The sequence below is a fragment of the Notothenia rossii genome (genome assembly GCF_949606895.1).
Source record: "Notothenia rossii genome assembly, chromosome: 8".
Taxonomy (NCBI): Eukaryota; Metazoa; Chordata; class Actinopteri; order Perciformes; family Nototheniidae; genus Notothenia; species Notothenia rossii.
In genome coordinates, this window is record NC_136906.1 from 6,464,475 (window position 1) to 6,484,826 (window position 20,352).

General features: G+C 39.4%; 2 protein-coding genes across 7 annotated transcripts; both read right to left on the minus strand.

Moving 5' to 3' along the window:
* Positions 1 to 334: 334 nt before the first annotated feature.
* Positions 335 to 6,501, minus strand: polr2f (RNA polymerase II, I and III subunit F). The gene is made up of 5 exons (XM_079646116.1): positions 6,341 to 6,501; positions 5,897 to 5,966; positions 3,513 to 3,643; positions 2,542 to 2,613; positions 335 to 926 (listed from the first exon to the last, which is right to left on the minus strand). Exons 1-5 carry the CDS (start codon positions 6,358 to 6,360, stop codon positions 836 to 838), a joined length of 384 nt encoding a protein of 127 aa, XP_079502242.1. The 5' UTR covers positions 6,361 to 6,501; the 3' UTR covers positions 335 to 835.
* An 812-nt stretch (positions 6,502 to 7,313) lies between these two features.
* Positions 7,314 to 20,187, minus strand: LOC307014755 (MICAL-like protein 1). Of its 6 annotated transcripts, none has more exons than XM_079642867.1 (16): positions 19,812 to 20,184; positions 19,254 to 19,438; positions 18,792 to 18,840; positions 17,337 to 17,478; positions 16,822 to 16,910; positions 16,589 to 16,731; positions 14,911 to 15,500; positions 14,772 to 14,820; positions 13,077 to 13,584; positions 12,669 to 12,791; positions 11,824 to 11,950; positions 11,628 to 11,718; positions 11,467 to 11,540; positions 8,340 to 8,454; positions 7,830 to 7,876; positions 7,314 to 7,697 (listed from the first exon to the last, which is right to left on the minus strand). In XM_079642867.1, exons 2-16 carry the CDS (start codon positions 19,412 to 19,414, stop codon positions 7,573 to 7,575), a joined length of 2,433 nt encoding a protein of 810 aa, XP_079498993.1. In that variant the 5' UTR covers positions 19,415 to 19,438; positions 19,812 to 20,184; the 3' UTR covers positions 7,314 to 7,572. The 6 variants fall into 6 exon arrangements, with proteins under 6 accessions (XP_079498993.1, XP_079498992.1, XP_079498995.1 ...); XM_079642866.1 differs by having other exon boundaries at positions 19,254 to 19,606; XM_079642869.1 differs by having other exon boundaries at positions 13,077 to 13,581; positions 19,254 to 20,187.
* Between the last annotated feature and the right edge of the window lie 165 nt (positions 20,188 to 20,352).

Consider the following 20,352-nt stretch of genomic DNA (forward strand, 5'->3'; position numbering starts at 1 on the left):
GAAGGCTGACAGGCAGGTAGGCCATCCAGTTACTTTAGCCGGGCCAGCTCAGATGATTGGTCGTGCTTTTTACAGCGCCACGGCTTCCACAGATGACATTTTTTTATGTATTTATTGTCAAAGCATTTAATTTATTCATTGCTATCGGGATGTTAAGAGTATTCCATGGAATATAACAAAAAGTGTTTCTGAAGTGAATTACCTACCCCATCTTTAAGTTAGGTCATAAGTATAAGTTACTAATGTAGCATATTCATTTTGTGTTGTTTTTGTGTGTCGTTTAATGTGTGTGAAGATATTAGTAAAATAAAAAAAGTGTAATTAATGACAGTCATTTATACAAAAGAGTTTATTAACAAGAATAAAACAGTTCTTTAACACTAATCCCCTCTCCTTCAAAACAACAGATTGAGTAATTACAACACAGGTTGATTTTGTAACACAAAGTAAATGAATGCCTTACGTTACATCTCCCCCTAGTGGCTTGTCGTTATAATGCAGCTGTTAAAGAAATAAAAACAAGAACTGTCGACAAACTTTGAATTTAAATTTTGTGGAGGGACAAAAAATGGATCACATGATCAAAAACCTGGAGGCCACACAGATTTGTTATGAATCTTCTAGTGGCCGTTCAGAACATTTGATGTGCTCATGTTTCCCGGCCAGCTGCGCTGTAATCACAAGATCAATGTGGGTTTTCCAGTTGAAAGTTAACAAACAGCTGGGAAACTCAAATATGATTCCTTGGAGGGACTGGAGGTGATACCTGCCTCAGCCTCATGACCTGAAGCGGTGACAGCTGTCAATCAGCACAGTTCTGTATTCAGGTATGAGTTTAATCTGTGATGATGAGCTCGTCACTGCCCCAGTCCTCATAACTCGCATCAGGCAGGTACCTGCGGATGATGATGGGGATCTTCCTGGCTCTGTGGGAGGGAGATAAACAAAAAACATCAGTAATAATAATAATAATAATAATAATAATCTTTATTTGTTTGCACCTTTCATACAATTAGTGCAGTTCAAGGTGCTTCACATAGACATTCACAGAAAATGTATATCACGCAGAATACAGTTACCAAAGACATAAAAACAAACTAAAAATATAATGGAGTAGACATGTAAAAAATAGATTTAGATTAAAGGTACAACGATGAAATTGTGCATTAAAAGGAGGACAGTGCAAATTCAACACACAATCAGATGACAGGTTCAAATGCATCGCAATGCAGGGTTTCCCACACATAGACTTTATATCAGTGCTTCTCAAAGTGTGGTCCGCGGACCACTGGTGGTCCGTGAGCACCCCCTAGTGGTCCGTGAGTATATTGGTAAAATTTCACATTTGAAATAAATAAATGTAAGTTTTCCACACTCTCTAGGAAATATCTCTGCAATGGAGCGAGGTTAAGTTCCACTTTCGATTGCATGATATAGCCCAGCGCAACACCTTCATCACACATGTTGCCACTCGTTTGTATCGTTTTCAGGCGATTTGTAATCTGTTCTAGAAAAACGATGTGTTTTTTGATATTGGTGGAGTTTGGCGGTCCGCGAGTGTTTTTTTATTGGTTAAGTGGTCCTTGGTATGAAAAAGTTGGAGAAACACTGCTTTATATCAACGTCCGCCTAGGCCTGTCACGATAATTCATTTTGTTGGACGAGACATTTTCCCGGAAATTATTGCGATAAACGATAATATTGTCGGCACTGTTGTAAGACCATTTTAGACCACTGACATAATGATAGTATATAATAATAATAATAATAATAATTCAAGTACATCCTTTCAAACATAACTTTTTATTGAATATCCAGTATTGCAAATGAAGTCTCTATATTATTCATTTGGCTGCTACACTGCTGCACGCTGAGTGTCCTGACCTGGCTGTGTGTGAGCCCCGCCCCTCAGAGCGCCGGGCTAAAATGCTGGTCACATCCTGATGTAAACAAACACGCATGCAAACGGCAATTTATCGAGCTCAGAAAGGTTATCGAGTCCATTTTTATTTATCGTACGATAAGTCAATTTATTGATTATCGTGACAAGCCTACGTCCGCCAAAGTATATTTCGCGACAAATTTAGGTTGAATCTTTTGGTATCCGTCCGCGATCGATTAACTACCCCTCCTGTACCGGTTCGCTTTGCTATCGCGTGAATGGTCTGCTCTATGCGCTCCGCAGTGACTCCGCTGCGAGGCTACGGCGAACAGCTCATGAGCGTGCAATCGTTAACATTTTAATACTACATATTTTTTAAGATTGCTAAGCTCTTCAACTTCAATTACTGATAACCTGCACATTATTTATTTGTTGTCATATTCTTGTTATGTATAATATTATATTTCTCTTACATTTCATTATTTTAAAACTGCTGCCTTTTCACAACTGAATTCCTCTTACTTTGTTTATGTATTTAGCATTATACACCAAAGCAAATCCCCTGTGTGTGTAAACTACCTGATTCTGATTATGGACTAAAGATGCCGTCATGTTAAACTCCTTTAAAGCCTTAAGGATACATCAAACTAAACACTTACTTGAGTTCTTTCATAGCGATCTGTAACGGGTCGGTTTCTCCCTCCAGCTCCACCATGACTGGAGCGCACATCCTGTTGGAGAGTCAGCCGGAGACGGGGTCAGTAAATGATGGAATACATTTAAAGGTCCCATGTTATACGGTTTTACATCAATATATTACAGGTCTCCGAACATACAGAACATGTCTCTGAAGAGTTTGGATCCAAACACCAAACAGATCATTGCAGCATTACCCATAATCCCCTCTGTTTCAACCCTGTTCCCAAAGTACTAATTCTCTGTCTGTTACTTTAGATGAAAATAAGGAGCCCCTCCCCACATGTTGATGTAGAAGAGACATGGAGAAGAGGGGACACATGTTGATGAAGAAGAGACATGGAGAAGAGGGGACACATGTTGATGAAGAAGAGACATGGAGAAGAGGGGACACATGTTGATGTAGAAGAGACATGAAGAAGAGGGGACACATGGTGATGTAGAAGAGACATGGAGAAGAGGGGACATGGGTTGATGTAGAAGAGACATGAAGAAGAGGGGACACATGTTGATGTAGAAGAGACATGGAGAAGAGGGGACACATGTTGATGTAGAAGAGACATGAAGAAGAAGGGACACATGTTGATGTAGAAGAGACATGAAGAAGAGGGGACACATGGTGATGTAGAAGAGACATGAAGAAGAGGGGACACATGTTGATGTAGAAGAGACATGAAGAAGAGGGGACACATGGTGATGTAGAAGAGACATGAAGAAGAGGGGACACATGTTGATGTAGAAGAGACATGAAGAAGAGGGGACACATGTTGATGTAGGAGAGACATGAAGAAGAGGGGACACATGTTGATGTAGAAGAGACATGGAGAAGAGGGGACACATGAAGAAGTGGATTCTGCATAATAGGTGACCTTTAACTTGTGAGACTCAGAAGATGCATCAAACTGATTGATATGGACTCCACAAAACCACTCACGCTATCTGCAGAGCTCGTGTCCCGAGAACTCTGGCTCTCTCATATTTGGTCATGTAAGGAGTTGTGATCCTCTTCAGGTTGGCCTGCGATCCCTCTCCTGCGGGAAGGATCTTCACGTTCTCCCGGTCCTCCTGCACACAGACAACAAACACATCTCATCATCACAGAGCAGTGGCGGAGAGCATCAGAGACATTGCATGGTGAAAGGTAAATGGCTCGATATTTTAGACACAGGCTCAAGTCATACTTCAAAAAAGTGTGCCAGTCAGTTATGGGAATTATCAGAAATAGAAGACATTATTTATCCGGTTTTTTTCAATCTGTTTTTGGACAGTTGCACCATTACATGAGTTCAAATAAAATATGTAAATACACATAAGAATTTTTTTTCCGATAAAGCGATAAGACAAAAACGAAATAAAAATATTTGTATGAACAAAAGTAGTTAGAATAAAGAACAAAAAATTAATAATTACATAAAAAAAAAATATATATTAATACAAATATTGATATAAATTAAAAATAACGCAAAAATGATAAAATAATAATATTTACACCAATAACATTTTTAAAATAAAACTACTAAATAAAATAAAAATATGTATATAAACGATGGAGTTGAATAAAAAATGTTCACACTGTTGTAAAATACAACATAAAAAAACATGTATTACATGGGTAGTTGAATACTCGATTCTGATTGGTCAATTCAGAACACGTGACACGTTTTTAATCCAGTACAGACAGACCTTAACCAGTTGAGCCCGGAGCCTGTGTTTCAGGTCTCAGGCTAGAAAATGACATTCCCAGAACTAATGACCATATCTTCACTTCTAAAAGGGGTACATTAATAATCTTTTTTCTCAAAGCAAGGTCACATCTGTGAGTTGGATGTAGAAGAATCAGAATCAATATAGATTTTTTTTATTTTAAAGTAAATTCCGATTGAACATAGTAAAAATGTTTTAATGAGTGTCTGTCCAAAAAAAATTACTTATAGTGAAAACCACCCTTGAATGATGGGATAGGACACTAAAAGCTTTAGGAATCCAAACTATAACATATAATAAGTACCCTGTATCAAGATTGATGCAAAACAAGTGACATTTGACCTTTTTAGAGAGGTTTAGCAAAAAACAAACACTTCTGGGGGCATTTGGGTGCATTTTCCATATCTCTGGCCCCCCTCGGCCGATTTTGATGATTGACACCTATTTTTAACCGTTAGAGCCAATGGAATCGAGGGGAAGTTCCTAAAATCCATCTAAACATTACCCATTGGTGAATGAGTGATGCGTAGCCAGAATGCCCAAAACCGGAAGCTGTCATACACTATTGTAGAAAATAGTATGAAATCTCCGTTATTGACATAAATATGAAGATGGATTATCAGTAATCATTTATAAGTGACGCAGACACATTGGATTAACCTATGGATTAGACTTCAGCAACGTTTTTGTCGTTTTCATGCCATTGAACACAACTTTTTATCAGAAAAACAGCATAGGTTTATTTAGCAGAACTCCTCCATCGCTACACCCCAGCCAGAGCTTTAAGGTCTGCTGACCAGCTGCTTTTGATAGTGCCCAAGACCAGGCTCAAAACCAGAGGGCACCGAGCCTTCGCAGCAGCTGGCCCTATGCTCTGGAACACTCTGCCCCTCCATGTGAGGTCGGCCCAGACACTAGGGGTTTATAAATCTACACTAAAAACACACTTCTTCTCTCTGGCCTTCTAGTCAGAGCGGAGCACGACTCCTGACATTTCCCTTTGTGTGATTTTTTGTTTGTTGCTGTTGTAATTTGTCTTCTTTTTGCTATTTTAGTAAAGTGTTTTTATTGTATGTACAGCTCGACCAAAAATCGTTTAAAAAATGTGCTATTAAATAAAACTAGATTTGATTTGATTGGTAAGAATTTATCCCGTGTTTGCTCCGTAATGCTACGTGTTGTGATGTCTGTTTGCTTCCCCTGTCGTGAGCTCTGATCACTCAGTGATGACACTTATCTGTGGAATCTCAGCTTGCTAATCGATATCTTGTTTGTGTAGATCCGATAAGTAATAAGGGTATTTTACCTTGAGTTCTATGCTAATTGCGTTTGCTCGCTCAGGGCTAATTCAGAGCCTTTGTTATTACCCTTTTGTTATTGTGTGAAAGCTGAGTTTCTTCCCGTTAAGTGGATATGACACATTCATAGTTTATTAAATATCAAGAAGCCCTCAGACGCTGTTTCTTGCAAGCAAACTGCATGCTTCGCGTAGGGCTCCCTGATCTGCCAGGACTTGTTTCCCCCCGTAATGACCGCCTCGCTGCACATTATCCCTTACATAAAAACCTGTTTATTACAATATGCTGAATTTTCTAAATCAAACGGCGAACTTACATCTTCCGCGTTTTCCAGGTCCTCTAATCCGTCATCATCATCTCCATCATCAAAGTCTCCGTCGTCGAAGCTATAAATATATTATCAAACCGTTATCAAAGAGAAAACACATCCACATTAAGTTATAAAGCCCTTTAGCTCAGTGAGACTGTATAGTCATTACAATGTATGCACTCTTTTCGTTATAATGTGTAGTATTCAGATACTCTAGATATATGTCCTTTCTATTGTGAATGCGTATATACTTGCTGCTAATGCTAATTGAATCTTACTGTAGCTTTTCAATTATGTAACTGATGTAATGCTTGGCAGTTTGGGATAAATACAGTATCTTTATATTACAGTTGTGCTAAGCTAACTGGCTAAATGTTACGTTAGCCCACGTTTTCTTGTTTTTTACGGCTAAATACTGAATGTGACATCATTATGTGTGTTGTCACTTACTTGTCTTCGTTGTCCGACATGTTTTATTTGAAGCCTGTAAACGTGAATCCTTTTTATTAATACTTTTGAGAGACACTTCTTTTTGTCAACATGAACCACATGAACGATGAGATCGTCTAACTTCCGGTTGTTTGGTCCGTTGGGAAATATTCCGTGTGCTCTGGAGGAACCTTTGTTTTTTGTTCCGCTTCGACAGCCGTTTAAATTATCTCCAAGCTAGCATTACTTGGTAAAATGCAGCTGGTAAAATGCAATAAAATAAAGCGATTTTAGTGCGGATACAATTGTATTAGTCTGTTTTATAGTTGAGAAAATGATTGGGTAGCTTCTTGCCTTACTTTAATACCACGTTTTACTATTTTGTTTTGTTAGAAACGGCACATTTTAGTTGATCAAGACTGTTTTTTTTGTAGCATTTTAATAAAAAAGAAACCAAGATTTTAGATAAACCTTATCAGAGTTGGGAAGTAACTAAGTACATTTATTCAAGTACTGTCCAATTTTGAGGTACTTGTAGTTTTGAGTATTTCCATTTAATAGGCGTTAATAATTGTTCTGAAAAGTACAAAGAAATGTAATTTGGAGTTAGTAAACCTTTAATAGAACATTACAAAACAAAAGCATTGCTCCTGCATTAAACAAATGAATGCAAATTAAAAGTAATTCCTCCTCCACCTCTGTGGAGCTGGATAATATTATTATATAAAAATTATTCTGAAATGGACCAATCTGCAGAATGAGTACTTTTACTTTTGGTACTTAAGTATATGTTGATGCTAATACTGATTAACATTTTGAATACAGGACTTTTACTTGTAACATAGTATTGCTACACTGGTACTTGAAGCCATATTATTATTATTATTATTATTATTATTATTTGTAGTTCTGTTCTCCAGTATTGTTCCTTTCCATCGTGCATCTCAAAGCAAAGTGAACTTTTTTCTGTTTTCACATAGACACAATATACACATTCCCCATATGCATATTTATTGCATACTATAACAAATGTAATCAAATAAAACATAAATATATTACATACAGGAGATAGGGAAAGTAAAGGAACAGCATAGAGAATATGTACACCGATAAAACTGAAACATTAAGATTAGAGAATAACACGTCTATGTTACTGAGCTGCTCTTCAAAGTAAAATAAAAAAGGTTTTTCATGTTGTTATCCGATTCCACTTGTATCCTCTCAGAGTATGAGTCAGCAGTTGTGATAATACTTCAGCTCTTTCTGTCCACAGAGTCTTTGTTGCTCTCTGCTTTGTGATTCAGCATCTTAAACATCTTTGCCGGCTTGAACTTTCCTTTTGACTTCTTTAGCTCCTTCAGTCCTTCTTTCTGGAAATCTGGGGAGAGATATTTGCAGTTAGGTGCAGAAAAAAGTATTTTATAGAGCATACATGTGTTTCAGAGGATCCAAACACATACTGACAGAATGAAAAAGGAGGGACTTCCAGATATAAGACACATATTCTCACCTTTGTTCTTCCTCATGGCTTCCAAATGCATATCTTCTTCACTTTCCCTATGCAAAACAACAACAACAAAGTTGAATGTATGCTTCTCAACATAAATTCTTTGAATGTGAAAGCCAGTGTATTTTTGTTGATTAGCATTTTAAGAATTAGGTTACAGGGCAAACACAACAACATGAGAAACAGTTCAAATCTAAAATTAAACATTAAAAACTAAATAACAGTCTGTACACACTCCTACATTTTGGCTACATGGTCTGTTTTGGTTATAATTGTGGTTTAAATATTGTACGCCTTCAAGTGAAGATCAACTATGTATGGCTTGTCAATTGATGCACAATAGTAGAGACTAAGCTGAACACTAGTAGCTTTGAACTGTTCAATATAACCTATCAATGTACCAAATGTATTGTCTATGTGTCTTCAATACAAATATTTTAAAAAACGAAATAACAAAGCTCAAATCAGAAAACTGGGAAAGAAATGTATTTATTAATAATTGTTTCTTCACACCTCTGCCTGTCCTGATCCAAGCTGCCCACGATTTGGTTCCTCTGCTCGATGACGGCGACCAGTTCGTCCATCAGCTGCCGCTCCAGCCCCCGATCCTCCTCACTCCAGTCACTCTCTGAATGAGAAGAGGACAGAGTGTAAGTTTAACAAAATAAAAAGCACCACAAATCACTTCTTTGCTCTGCATCGAATTGATTGCTTTCCCCCTTCTATTCCAGTAGGACTCAGATGAGGGGGTTGAACTTTTCCTTGTACATGTGATGTTTTGGTGTTGTAGTTACAGTGGGGCAAAAAAGTATTTAGTCAGCCACCAATTGTGCAAGTTCTCCAACTTAAAAAGAGGAGAGGCCTGTCATTTTTATCCTAGGTATACTTCAACTATGAGAGACAAAATGAGAAAAAAAAAAAATCGAGAAAATCACATTGTCTGACTTTTAAAGAATTTATTAGCAAATTATGGTGGAAAATAAGTATTTGGTCAATAACAAAAGTTCATCTCAATACTTTGTTATATACCCTTTGTTGGCAATGACAGAGGTCAAACGTTTTCTGTAAGTCTTCACAAGGTTTTCACACACTGTTGCTGGTATTTTGGCTCATTCCTCCATGCAGATCTCCTCTAGAGCAGTGATGTTTTGGGGCTGTCGCTGGGCAACACAGACTTTCAACTCCCTCCAAAGATTTTCTATGGGGTTGAGATCTGGAGACTGGCTAGGCCACTCCAGGACCTTGAAATGCTTCTTACGAAGCCAGTCCTTCGTTGCCCGGGCGGTGTGTTTGGGATCATTGTGATGCTGAAAGACCCAGCCACGTTTCATCTTCAATGCCCTTGCTGATGGAAGGAGGTTGTCACTCAAAATCTCACGATACATGGCCCCATTCATTCTTTCCTTTACACGGATCAGTCGTCCTGGTCCCTTTGCAGAAACAGCCCCAAAGCAGGATGTTTTCACCCCCATGTTTCACAGTAGGTATGGTGTTCTTTGGATGCAACTCAGTATTCTTTCTCCTCCAAACACATCTAGTTGAGTTTTTACCAAAAAGTTCTATTTTGGTTTCATCTGACCATATGATATTCTCCCAATCCTCTTCTGGATCATCTAAATGCTCTCTAGCAAACTTCAGACGGGCCTGGACATGTACTGGCTTAAGCAGGGGGACACGTCTGGCACTGCAGGATTTGAGTCCCTGGCGGCGTAGTGTGTTACTGATGGTAGCCTTTGTTACTTTGGTCCCAGCTCTCTGCAGGTCATTGACTAGGTCCCCCCGTGTGGTTCTGGGATCTTTGCTCACCGTTCTTGTGATCATTTTGACCCCACGGGGTGAGATCTTGCGTGGAGCCCCAGATCGAGGGAGATTATCAGTGGTCTTGTATGTCTTCCATTTTCTAATAATTGCTCCCACAGTTGATTTCTTCACACCAAGCTGCTTACCTATTGCAGATTCAGTCTTCCCAGCCTGGTGCAGGTCTACAATTGTGTTTCTGGTGTCCTTTAACAGCTCTTTGGTCTTGGCCATAGTGGAGTTTGGAGTGTGACTGTTTGAGGTTGTGGACAGGTGTCTTTTATACTGATAACGAGTTCAAACAGGTGCCATTAATACAGTTAACAAGTGGAGGACAGAGGAGGCTCTTAAAGAAGAAGTTACAGGTCTGTGAGAGCCAGAAATCTTGTTTGTTTGTAGGTGACCAAATACTTATTTTACCGAGGAATTTACAAATTAATTCATTAAAAATCCTACAATGTGATTTCCTGGATTCTTTCCCCCCATTCTGTCTCTCATAGTTGAAGTGTACCTAGGAGGAAAATTACAGGCCTCTCTCATCTTTTGAAGTGGGAGAACTTGCACAATTGGTGGCTGACTAAATACTTTTTTGCCCCACTGTATGTTGTTGTTTTTTTGTTTTGTTTCTTTCCGTTAACTGTCAAGTGGGAACTACGTTTTTTTTTTGGTACGTTTTGTGTTTCTCTTAAATTCCTACGATACTGTTATGATTGGCTGTGAATAAGAAAATATGAAGCACAGAACATCTATTTCTATTTTCTTTTTTCTTAGGGGCAGGTCGTATGAGATTATTTTCTTCTCCCTGCTCCTTTTCGGGTATTGTGTGATATAGTCAGAGACATGTTTTGCAAATAATTGTTATACATTAAGTTGTGCACACCTGGGGCAGGATAATGCAATAATGCTATAATATGTTAAAATGTAAATTACTGTGATATCCTCTTTTTTTAATACGGTCCTAATGCTGGAAAACGGGATGGTTGCCGATGTATTAACGGCCCGTCCACACTACAGCTTCAAAAACGGTTTCCAACGCGTCTGCCCATTCACTTTGAATGGGGTGACGTCACGTTGCCTTGCTTTTCGCCGAACTGAATTGTGGGTAGCAGAGCGGAGCTTTCCTGGCGTTTCAGGCTGCAAAAGTTGAGCAATGTTCAACTTCTGAAGCTTCTGAAGCTTTCGGTGGAAGCGTCAGCCAATCAAATCATATGCCAGTACAAGGTCTAGCCAATCAAACCGCTGCTTGTGTGTCAGGGGCGGGAGATTCATGTGATTGGTTGTTGGTCAAGCTTCAGACACGCCCGCCGGCAAGCTTTTTTTGAAGCTGTAGTGTGGACGAGATAGAGTGCCCTTGTTGTATGTACCAATTTAATTTAGTGTTGTTATTTTTCTTTAATGTAAAGTAAAGTAGTTGTCCTGTGTATATATGTATTGCTTTTGGCTCTATGTCTTCGTCCTATGTATGTGATTTTTTGTAAACTGAAAATCAATAAACATATTGATAAAAATAAATAAATAATTGTGCACACCATGAACGGAACCAATAAAAATGAAATGAAAGATATTCAGGAAACTGTCCGAATCAAGTTTTTTGCCATTCACACACACAAGGAATTTGCTTTGGTGTATGACGGTGCATACAAAGGACCAAATATAGAACTAAGTATTACCAAAGCACTTTTTACAAGCTGGTACAACAGTACACATTATGATTACATATGGGTTATCGATACATGAACCCCTCCAGAGTTTCCCCCAGTGATGCCGATGCTTGTTGAGATAAATAACGATGCTATATGTTGTATAAAGAAGGTGACAAAGTGATGAATAAAGTAACACTGACCTGGTTTGTTAAGGAGACATCTGAGCTCGTACTCCACATCTGCCTGCCTCTCCTCCAACTTCTGCTGCTTCGTCCTGGGAAAGACATTTTTAAACAATCAACACGTGTTGGAGAAGTAATGAAAAGTAATGACACAACTCATCATGGTTTAGTGAACTCACAGGTAAAACAGCTCTGTTCCTCTGCACACCAGATCATGTCTCTCATGGTTCAGAGAGAACCACTCCATCAGCATCTGATCCTCCTCTTTATCTGTAACAAAACGAATAAACATTTTTAACATTTCTTTAACATATTTAGTATTCACATAACAAGTGTAAGATTCTGTCTATAAGCAGTAGTAATTATTAGTCGAACCGTTGTTGTAGTCTCTCAGATTCCTCTCCAGCTCGACCCCTCTTTGTTCCAGATCCTCCAGATGTTTATCCAGCTCACTCATCTCCAGCTGCAGATCTGCTGAGGACGCATTCTGGTCCGTCTGCACCTGTCACGAAACATACATTCGGGGTGTTTCTCAATGTCGAGTAAAACTATTTCAAGCATACTACGTCATCGAGTGCCGCCGAAGGACTGTTCCAATGTCCAGCATACTTGGAATTCTACCGAGCCCGGCGGCGTACTTCGTTTGGAGAAATTTCGTGTAGACTCCGTAGTTTTAAAAATCCCCACAATGCTTTGCGCACGGACCAATTTCCCCAAATCTGTGGCGGAAAATGTAAGGCGGGGGGCCTCTCATATGACGCACACCTGCACACTTGCTACTGGTAGCCTGTTCCACTCTTCGTTTTCCGAATGCTAGGAAGTATTCTTGCCTCGCTTCTGAACCAAGACGCTCGGAAGACATGTGCTACCAAGCAAGCGTACTCGAGATTGAGAAACAGCCATAGTGTACATTTGAATGTATTTTTTACAGAATATAATACACACGTGTACAGTTGATTTAACTAGATAGAAATAATCAAATAGCAACACCTAAAACATCATTTATACTAGTTAATGCAACATAAACATTAATGCAGAAGCAATATTAATCCCAAAACACCAGATATAAAAAAGGACCAAGGAACAATTTACTACAAAATTAATACATTTACCTTTTTCTTTACTAAAGGTACATTTGACTGATACTGCTTACAAAATATTACTTGGGTGACGTTTTTAATGTCGAACTTTTGCATATATTGTTATTACTGTTACTGTACCTTCCTCTTGATGAGTGGGAAGCCATGTCCGGGGGCCGGGGCCCTCGCAGACTGCAGAGTCTGAAAGGTTTTAGATTTGGGTAATCCAGGTTTCCGATCAAAGGGATTCTCTTTGCAGGCCACCTAGAAATAGAAGGAACATTTGGTATGGTAGGGCACGTTAAACTTATGTCATGTCTTTGAATAAAATGCTCACATTAGCTCTCATCATCTCAAGGTTCAAGATTCAAGGCCTTTATTGTCATGTGTGCATTCTTAGGTCACAGGCTGCTCCAACAGAGCAACACAATAACATAGATAATAGTGCAAGTAAATAACATAAAATAGAATATAATATAAATTGTGCAGAATAGTCTATATACAAGTAGTTTGAATATTGATAGATATAAGTTGCATGTCTTTCCATACCTTACTTGAACTTGGCATGACCTGATCAGATTCAGTTTCCTCCGTCAAGTCCAAACTGGAAAGGGAACTTTGAGAGCGGGCAGATGTGATGGCCGGCACAGAGAGACTTCTGGGTAAAATGTGACTCTGTGTTTCATCTGAAATGGCCTTTGTCCCTGCTGCTTCTGCTTCACTCACATCCAGGGGTGAACCTCCCGTCTTTCCAGTTTCATCCCAATCTGATAAACCGAGTTGACTAGTATCTCCAGCTTGTTCTACAGCCTCAGGTTTAGCACCCTCTTCCTCCTTGGGGTCCTCCCCCCCCTCCTCCTCCCCCTCCTCTCCAAACGGATTGGGAGCGGGCACTCGGGGTTTGTACCATGTTCTCCTCTGGTTAAAGCCAGATTTGGATCGAGGGGTGGGGACCGGAGGAGGAGCGGGGGGCAGCTGGGTCCAGGGCCCCGGGTGGATGATGGTGATCCAGGGATGGTTGGAATGTACTTTAGGGTTTCCTCTGCTCGGGCTGCTGCTACGAGGTGAAAAACAAGACATGGCTTTCAGCGAGGAAGAACTCACTTATTATGGAACATCACATATTTTATATCAGGGTATATGCAGGAATGCTGAAGTCAGATGTAAGACCTTCTTTAAGACCCTTTCCATACATTTGAAGACCTCATCGCCACTTTGAGTTTTAACCGGTTACCTTGGCAACAAACTTTACCTCACATTGACTATATACAGTATTGATTGTCCTCCCTCCTTATCTCCCAACCATTTGGACGCAGACTTGCATTTCCCCATAACGATGTTGTTTAACAACCGGCGTAAACGGGCCTTCGCACTATCAAGCAGAGAGCGTGCGATGTCCTGTTCAGATGACGTCAAATCCAACGGGATGCCATAAATAAACTACACAGAATCACACTACACAGCTACGCAATGATTACATTCAGGCAGACTGTAGAATACAACCTCTTTGGACCATTTATATACTTATTGAAAACAAGCTACAAAATGTAATAACTTGGGAAATGCTGTTTAATACTTTTTAATAACCTTCATTTTCACTCAATTGATTTATAAATTTGTAATACTTTTTAAGACCCCGCGGAGACCCTGTATAAAGTATAAAGATGTTTTAACAACATTTAGATTTTATGTTATTTAATTTAGCTCAATTTGTAAACTTGTTTCCCTTTTTCTTCATTTGTATTCCCTGATCACGGGAGCTCTGAGAAGCAAATTAGATAAATTACTTTGTGTGTTTGAATTAAAAAGCTGTTTTTGAAGATGATAATCTCGCCTTGAAAAAAGCCTTTAATTTTTGTGCAGACTAGAATAAATTGCTATAGACACGAAAATGAGGTAACATAATTGACTACCAAGCCCTGCATGTGTTCCTTGTGTTTAAGGTGCAACGTGTAATACAAAAAAAAGCTGGAAGAACATATGAATAATTGTAGTCCTCCTTGGACCTTGAGGAAGTGGTGCACATCGGCCTCATGTTGCAAAAATAAGTAATTTCAACATCGAAAACTAAATTGTCTCACAGGAAATTAGGTAACTAAATATTTGTTTGACTTGCCTCGCCTTTCATTGCATACAATAATGCAGCATAAGTAGTTCTGATCTCATCAATACTGAATACATTAAAAGCTGTAAGTATAAAAGAACACCAATAACTGTCTGATATAGAACACATCGTGAACTCACATGTGAGATGAGTTGGGTGAACACTTGTTAGGTATTGATGAATTTCCTGCAAAGAGAAAAACGAGGGGAAAAGAAAAATGTCTTCCTTCACTTCGATTATAATTATAATACAACTCGAGCAGCTTCAGTAAAACAATACCTGCAGCAGAGGCACTTTTAGTGGTCGGTGCCGTTTTGATCCTGGGAGCAGGAACAGGGACGGAGTCCAGCATCCGTCGGGGAGCAGGAACCGGACGGCTGCTTCCTTCCTCTGCGACTCGTATGCAGGGTGCAGAAAGCTCAGAGGAGTGAGTCGCCTCCTGTTGTCTCTCATCTTCTGCCAGAATGGGTGCCGCTCCACCTCCTTCAACAGTCCCGTCTTTAACAATAGGTGGAGGAAGAAGAAGTGGAGGTGCTGGTTTCTTTTCCACGCTCTTTAATCCATCACCTGAATCCTCTCGGCTGCTCCTCTCTTGCTGTTCCTTCCCCTCCATCGCTGGTGTTTTAAAAACCAGTCTGTCCGGTGTCTCGGTGTTGTTGCCGTAATAAGGGACGGAGGTGACGGCCAATCCCCCCAGAGAAACATAACCTTCCTCAAACTTACATTTTGGCAGGATCTCAGGAGGTGTAACTCGCTGATTTGGTTCCACACTCTGACGGTCTGATACGTGGTGAGAGCAGACCAAGGAGCCACCCTCACTCCTCTGTGTGTACGACCCGGGTAAGAGAGTGCTGCGGCACACTTTGCACCTGGAAGACAGAAGCAACGTGTGTTTCTGTGAGGGGCAGAGGAGGAAAATAAATGGTGGGTGATTTTCTAAGTCTGTTTCCTCTCCTGTGTTTAAAACGTAAGAACTGGTGAAGAAAAAAACATCTTTCCTTATTCCTTAAAAAATATAATTTGTAAAACATTGAAAAAGGTTTTAACGGATCATTTCCCATTCAATTAAATGACATTATATTATATGACACTTGTTAGACGCTTTTATCCAAAGCAACTTCCATACTCAATACTGTGGGCAATCCCCACAGGAGCAATGTGGGGTGAAGTGTCTCAACGACATGCTGACTGCAGTGGGATTTGAACCTGTGACCCCCCACCAACGCACTAACCCACTGCGCCACACGCCCCCATTGTTGCTTTATTTTGAAAGCAGTTGGGAAAATAAGTATTAAGTGAGGAAGGAAATAAAATGTAGTTTGTTTTAATCGTTAATTATTTTCTCCATGCACCCTAAACACGAGAAACATATATTGTGTTTAAGCAAGAACAATGTTTTAAGACACATTTAGTGTTTCAGTTTAGCCCAAATGAGTATTACAACATACACTTTTTAAATCACATGTTTTCATATCACACAGGATTAATAAAAAAGTTAAGTAGATCAATTATCCCGAAAATACTTTTGCCAACTTGTTTTGGAGAGAAAGACCTTTCCACATTCTCCTTTTCTTATTTCCCTCTCAGGGCTCCCGTACTTCCTTTACGTGTATCTGCTTATCCACAGAGGGAAAATGTAAACCCATAATTGACCTCCACCGATCCGTCTAAATAGCTCACATGAACTATAATCCAAATGCACTGAAGAAAATCCTTTGATGATTAAAAAACAACAAACCCAGTTCTGTCCTCACGCTGTACGACCTTTCACACATAGATCCCTTCGGCTATAAGCATATGAGTGGGGGAGTGTCTAATATGTTCACTGTGGTCACAAGAAACACATTTGAAACGCATTGTGAACTGCAGCCTCTTCCGACCACATGTACACACAGTGTGGATAAACCGGATCCAGATACAACAGAAGCCTATGATTTGTTACCTCGTGAACTGTTACCTGAAACAACTGCGATGGAAGACCTTTCCGTCCATCAAATGTCTCTGTATGAGGTGGACAGGTTTAAAACACAAACTACACACTATGCACGGCCTCGTGTTGGACAGACGAATTTCTCTTCCGGTTTCAAGATCAGTCGGGTTCTAAAATGAGAAGAGAAATCCAGCGAATAAGGATATGGAAACAGGAAACAGAAGCGATCAGATTGGGAATATAACGTGCGTTCAGATTACCTTCAGAGCCTTCAGACCATCGGGGGTTTTACTCTTTGTGAGGGTGTTCAGGAAAGTGACGTGGGGTGATTTCAGAGTGGGAAGACCGGCTGCAAAGTCAAGAGAAAACATACAAATGGAGCACAAACTCAGTTATACACAGTACAATACACACACGTGCACAGGACAGCACCTATACACATTAGTTCTGAATACATGTACAAGCAGATGGGTTTTTCTGTCATGGAGCGGTGTCAGAGTAATCAGGCGAACAAATGAAACGCACCCCGTGATTAAAAACACATTTCTTTGGGCTTTAAAGTAGTTGGAAACAGTTGGGATAATGTTAGTACACAGCTCATCTAAAAATATAAAAAAAGGTCAGAGTGGTTTTCACATGTGTAATCCTAGGTACTTGTTATTGTTATTGTTTTTCACTTAAGATAATAAACCTTAGATTTATAATTTCTGCGAGTATGTATGAACAAAAGTATCTGACAAAGAGCTAGAAAACAGAAAACAGATATTGTACTCGCCATAAGACTTCCTGTTGAAGAAGTGGTAGTACTGGGAGATGTAGGTGATGACGCTGAGAGAGTCGGGCACCTTGTTGGACACCAGGTCCTTCGGGTCCAGCAGCGCAGGGAGGCCCAGCTTCCTCTCCGCAGTCTCAAAGGCCTGCAGGAAAAAGACAAACAGTGGATGAAAGATGCTGATTAAAAGAAAGGAAGTTGTATAACCAACATGACTAGACTTTTTTTTTTGAAGTTAGCAATGGTCCAAAAATGTTAACTGTTGTCCTTGTGTCAAATTTGGGCCATTTTCCGATGTTTTTATGTCAGAAAAAGTGGCTATTTTATGAAATTGCTGAAAAAATGATGATCACACCTTTGAATTATTGCCTTTTTTTTAAATCAAAATCAATAGAATCTGTGGTCTTCCTTTTTGTGAAATCATTCAAAAATGTTAGCCTTTTTTTGGGTGAAAATTAGGTCTGGACAAATTACTGTACTTTTCAATGGAAGATCTCGAGCTCAGGCACCTACAGAATGTTTAGTTGGAAGATGCTGAGCAGGTACTTTTTCAGCCCTGCTCAGTCATCACATCACCTAGGGCCCCCCAGCTGCTGGAGGAAATGTGGTTCTCAGTTAGCACATCACTACCATTTGTTTTGGGCTTGTCCTTTAATAGTAACTTTTTGGGAAAAGATTCATATCGAAATTGAAATAATACTACAGGAAAAAATCCCTTTAAACTGGGACGAATTTCTATTTGGGCTCGTACATTCAATCCCCACAAACTCCAAAACAAAACAATTATTTGGAATTCTTACTGTTGCAGCAAAAAAAGCAATAACTAGAAAATGTCTCAAAGCGGATATCCCTTCTCTTGACAACTGGTACGACAAAATCCATGAAATCTATGTTATGGAAAGAATCACCTTCTCGATGAGGCTTCAGGAAAACACATTTGAAGAAATATGGAAAAAGTGGAGGATTTACATATCCCAAAGACGACCATCCCTTGTTTGACTGTTTCTATACACCGATTGAATGTATATGTATAGATATGTATGTATGGTCACATGTATGTGTATTGAATGTATATATGTATGTTGATATGTATGCATGTACATGTGTAGACATTTGCTATTTCAAACAACCCCTGTGTACTTTTTTGTTTTTATTTTACTTTGATTAATTTTGTTTGCTATTTCTTTTGTCACTTTCGGGTCTCTAAAAATATATGATTTGAAAAACTGTACTTGTACTATAATGTGACCCCAAATAAATAAAGAATAAAAAAAAAAAAAAATTAGGTCTATTGACCATAAATCCCATTACAAAAAAAACTGTAAAAGCTACAGAGTTGTATCTGAGATTTGGGTGATGACCATATGCTTTATAAAGACTCAAACTGGGAGGACAACACATGCACAGTAGACGGAAATTGAACACATTGTTGCTTGTGCGCAAACAGAAAGGACTCACCAGTTTGTTGTTTTGATAGACATTATCTTTGGAGAGGGAGCTGAAATCTCTGGTGAAGCAAGTAGAGACATTGATTAACTGATGACGAAAAGACACAGTTGCCTTTTGGTGAAAGATCAGACATAAAGCAACATGCAGGAAAAATCACAGATCAAATTAAATGAATCCAGCTCAAACGTTGTACGTAAAAAGGTTAAAAACAAACCAACTTAATCCCATTAAACTGGACAAGAAAAGGTTAAGCAGAGAGACAGGGAGAGATTAAGCACAGGAGAGCAGATTAGACACAGTGGGAGGTCCAGATTAGACTTCATTATGAATCTGGTGCAACCACAGACAAGAAAACACATGACTCTCAGGAAAGGACCCCCAAATCAATGTGTTTACAATGTTATAAAGAAACAATGCACATTATACCATCAGCCATCACAGCTCTATGAAGCTACAAACAGGTCTACTTACATCAAGTCAGGTCGGTGTTTGTGGATGATGGCACAGAAAGCAAGTCCATCTCTGAATGAAGTTGACATGTTCCTAATTTCCACATCGGGGTAGTTGGCGCATGTGCAGCGGCACCACTCTCGTAAAGTCTTCGGTGATGCCATTTCTGTGCGATTTGACATGTCGGCTTGCTGAAGAACATGGCACTTTATAACTGAGAGGAGATCAAATCATCCGGACAGGTTTGGCTCTCAGGAGGAAACAGGAAATGAGCACCTAGTACCCATGCAGCAACTTTTTCTGTGCAGAAAACTTGCGGTCACACTTGCGCATCGAGTTGGCGAAGCAGCAGGTAGGAAGGAAGATAGTTTCCCCTGTTTCGTTTTCATATGCAAAACACAGATAAAACCAAAGTATCCGTACATTAAAGCCACTTCAACCTGCTTTCCATCCACAACTAACGGTTTTCCTCACGCTCACTATAGCGGTAACACAATGGCATCTTTTTATTTACCACAGACTTGTGCATGTGGAGAGTTATCGTCCAATACAAAGATGTGAAATAATCAAATGACTCACTCAGATATATTTCCGTAAAGGAGATCGTACTTTAAATCAAATCCCGTTACTCTCTGTAGTCCTTCTTGTTGTGCTCCATCTACTCACTGATGTGCACAATAGCTGCCTCTAGAGGGAGACACAGTTTCTCTATAATTAGGAAGGGGAGGTTTCTAATTACAGTATCTTATTTCGTTGAAAAGTATTGCAAAGTGAACCTGTCGAGTCTTGCAAAAAATAACACGCAAAACGTTACATGCGTAGGTATAAAACTAAAGTTAGTGTACAAGGTCTAAAGAGTTACATTCTTGTTGCCACACAAGACACAAAACGAATGGCGTGGTTTTATTTTTGAAGGACTTGGTAGCCGGTTCTGGTTCCGTTTGTTTGCGTGACGTACATCATAGAAATGTATTTACTAGAATGAGAATTATTATTATTATTACGATTATTATGATTATGATTATTATACAATAGACTCTGTATGTATTTATGTTATTACATTATTTTCGCCTGAAATCCATAGTGTAGCCATGGACATTGGCGTTCATTTGGCATGGTG

Excerpts from the sequence above, each read along its gene's own strand:
- LOC307014755 (XM_079642867.1), bottom strand. The coding sequence starts at position 19,414 with ATGTCAAATCGCACAGAAATGGCATCACCGAAGACTTTACGAGAGTGG. Across the intron at positions 17,479-18,791 it reads TCTATCAAAACAACAAACTG|GCCTTTGAGACTGCGGAGAG; the intron begins GTGAGTCCTTTC and ends TTTTTCCTGCAG. Across the intron at positions 15,501-16,588 it reads TTCCATCGCAGTTGTTTCAG|GTGCAAAGTGTGCCGCAGCA; the intron begins GTAACAGTTCAC and ends TCTGTCTTCCAG.
- polr2f (XM_079646116.1), bottom strand. The coding sequence starts at position 6,360 with ATGTCGGACAACGAAGACAA. Across the intron at positions 5,967-6,340 it reads ATGTCGGACAACGAAGACAA|CTTCGACGACGGAGACTTTG; the intron begins GTAAGTGACAAC and ends ATATATTTATAG. Across the intron at positions 927-2,541 it reads ATCGCTATGAAAGAACTCAA|AGCCAGGAAGATCCCCATCA; the intron begins GTAAGTGTTTAG and ends TCCCTCCCACAG.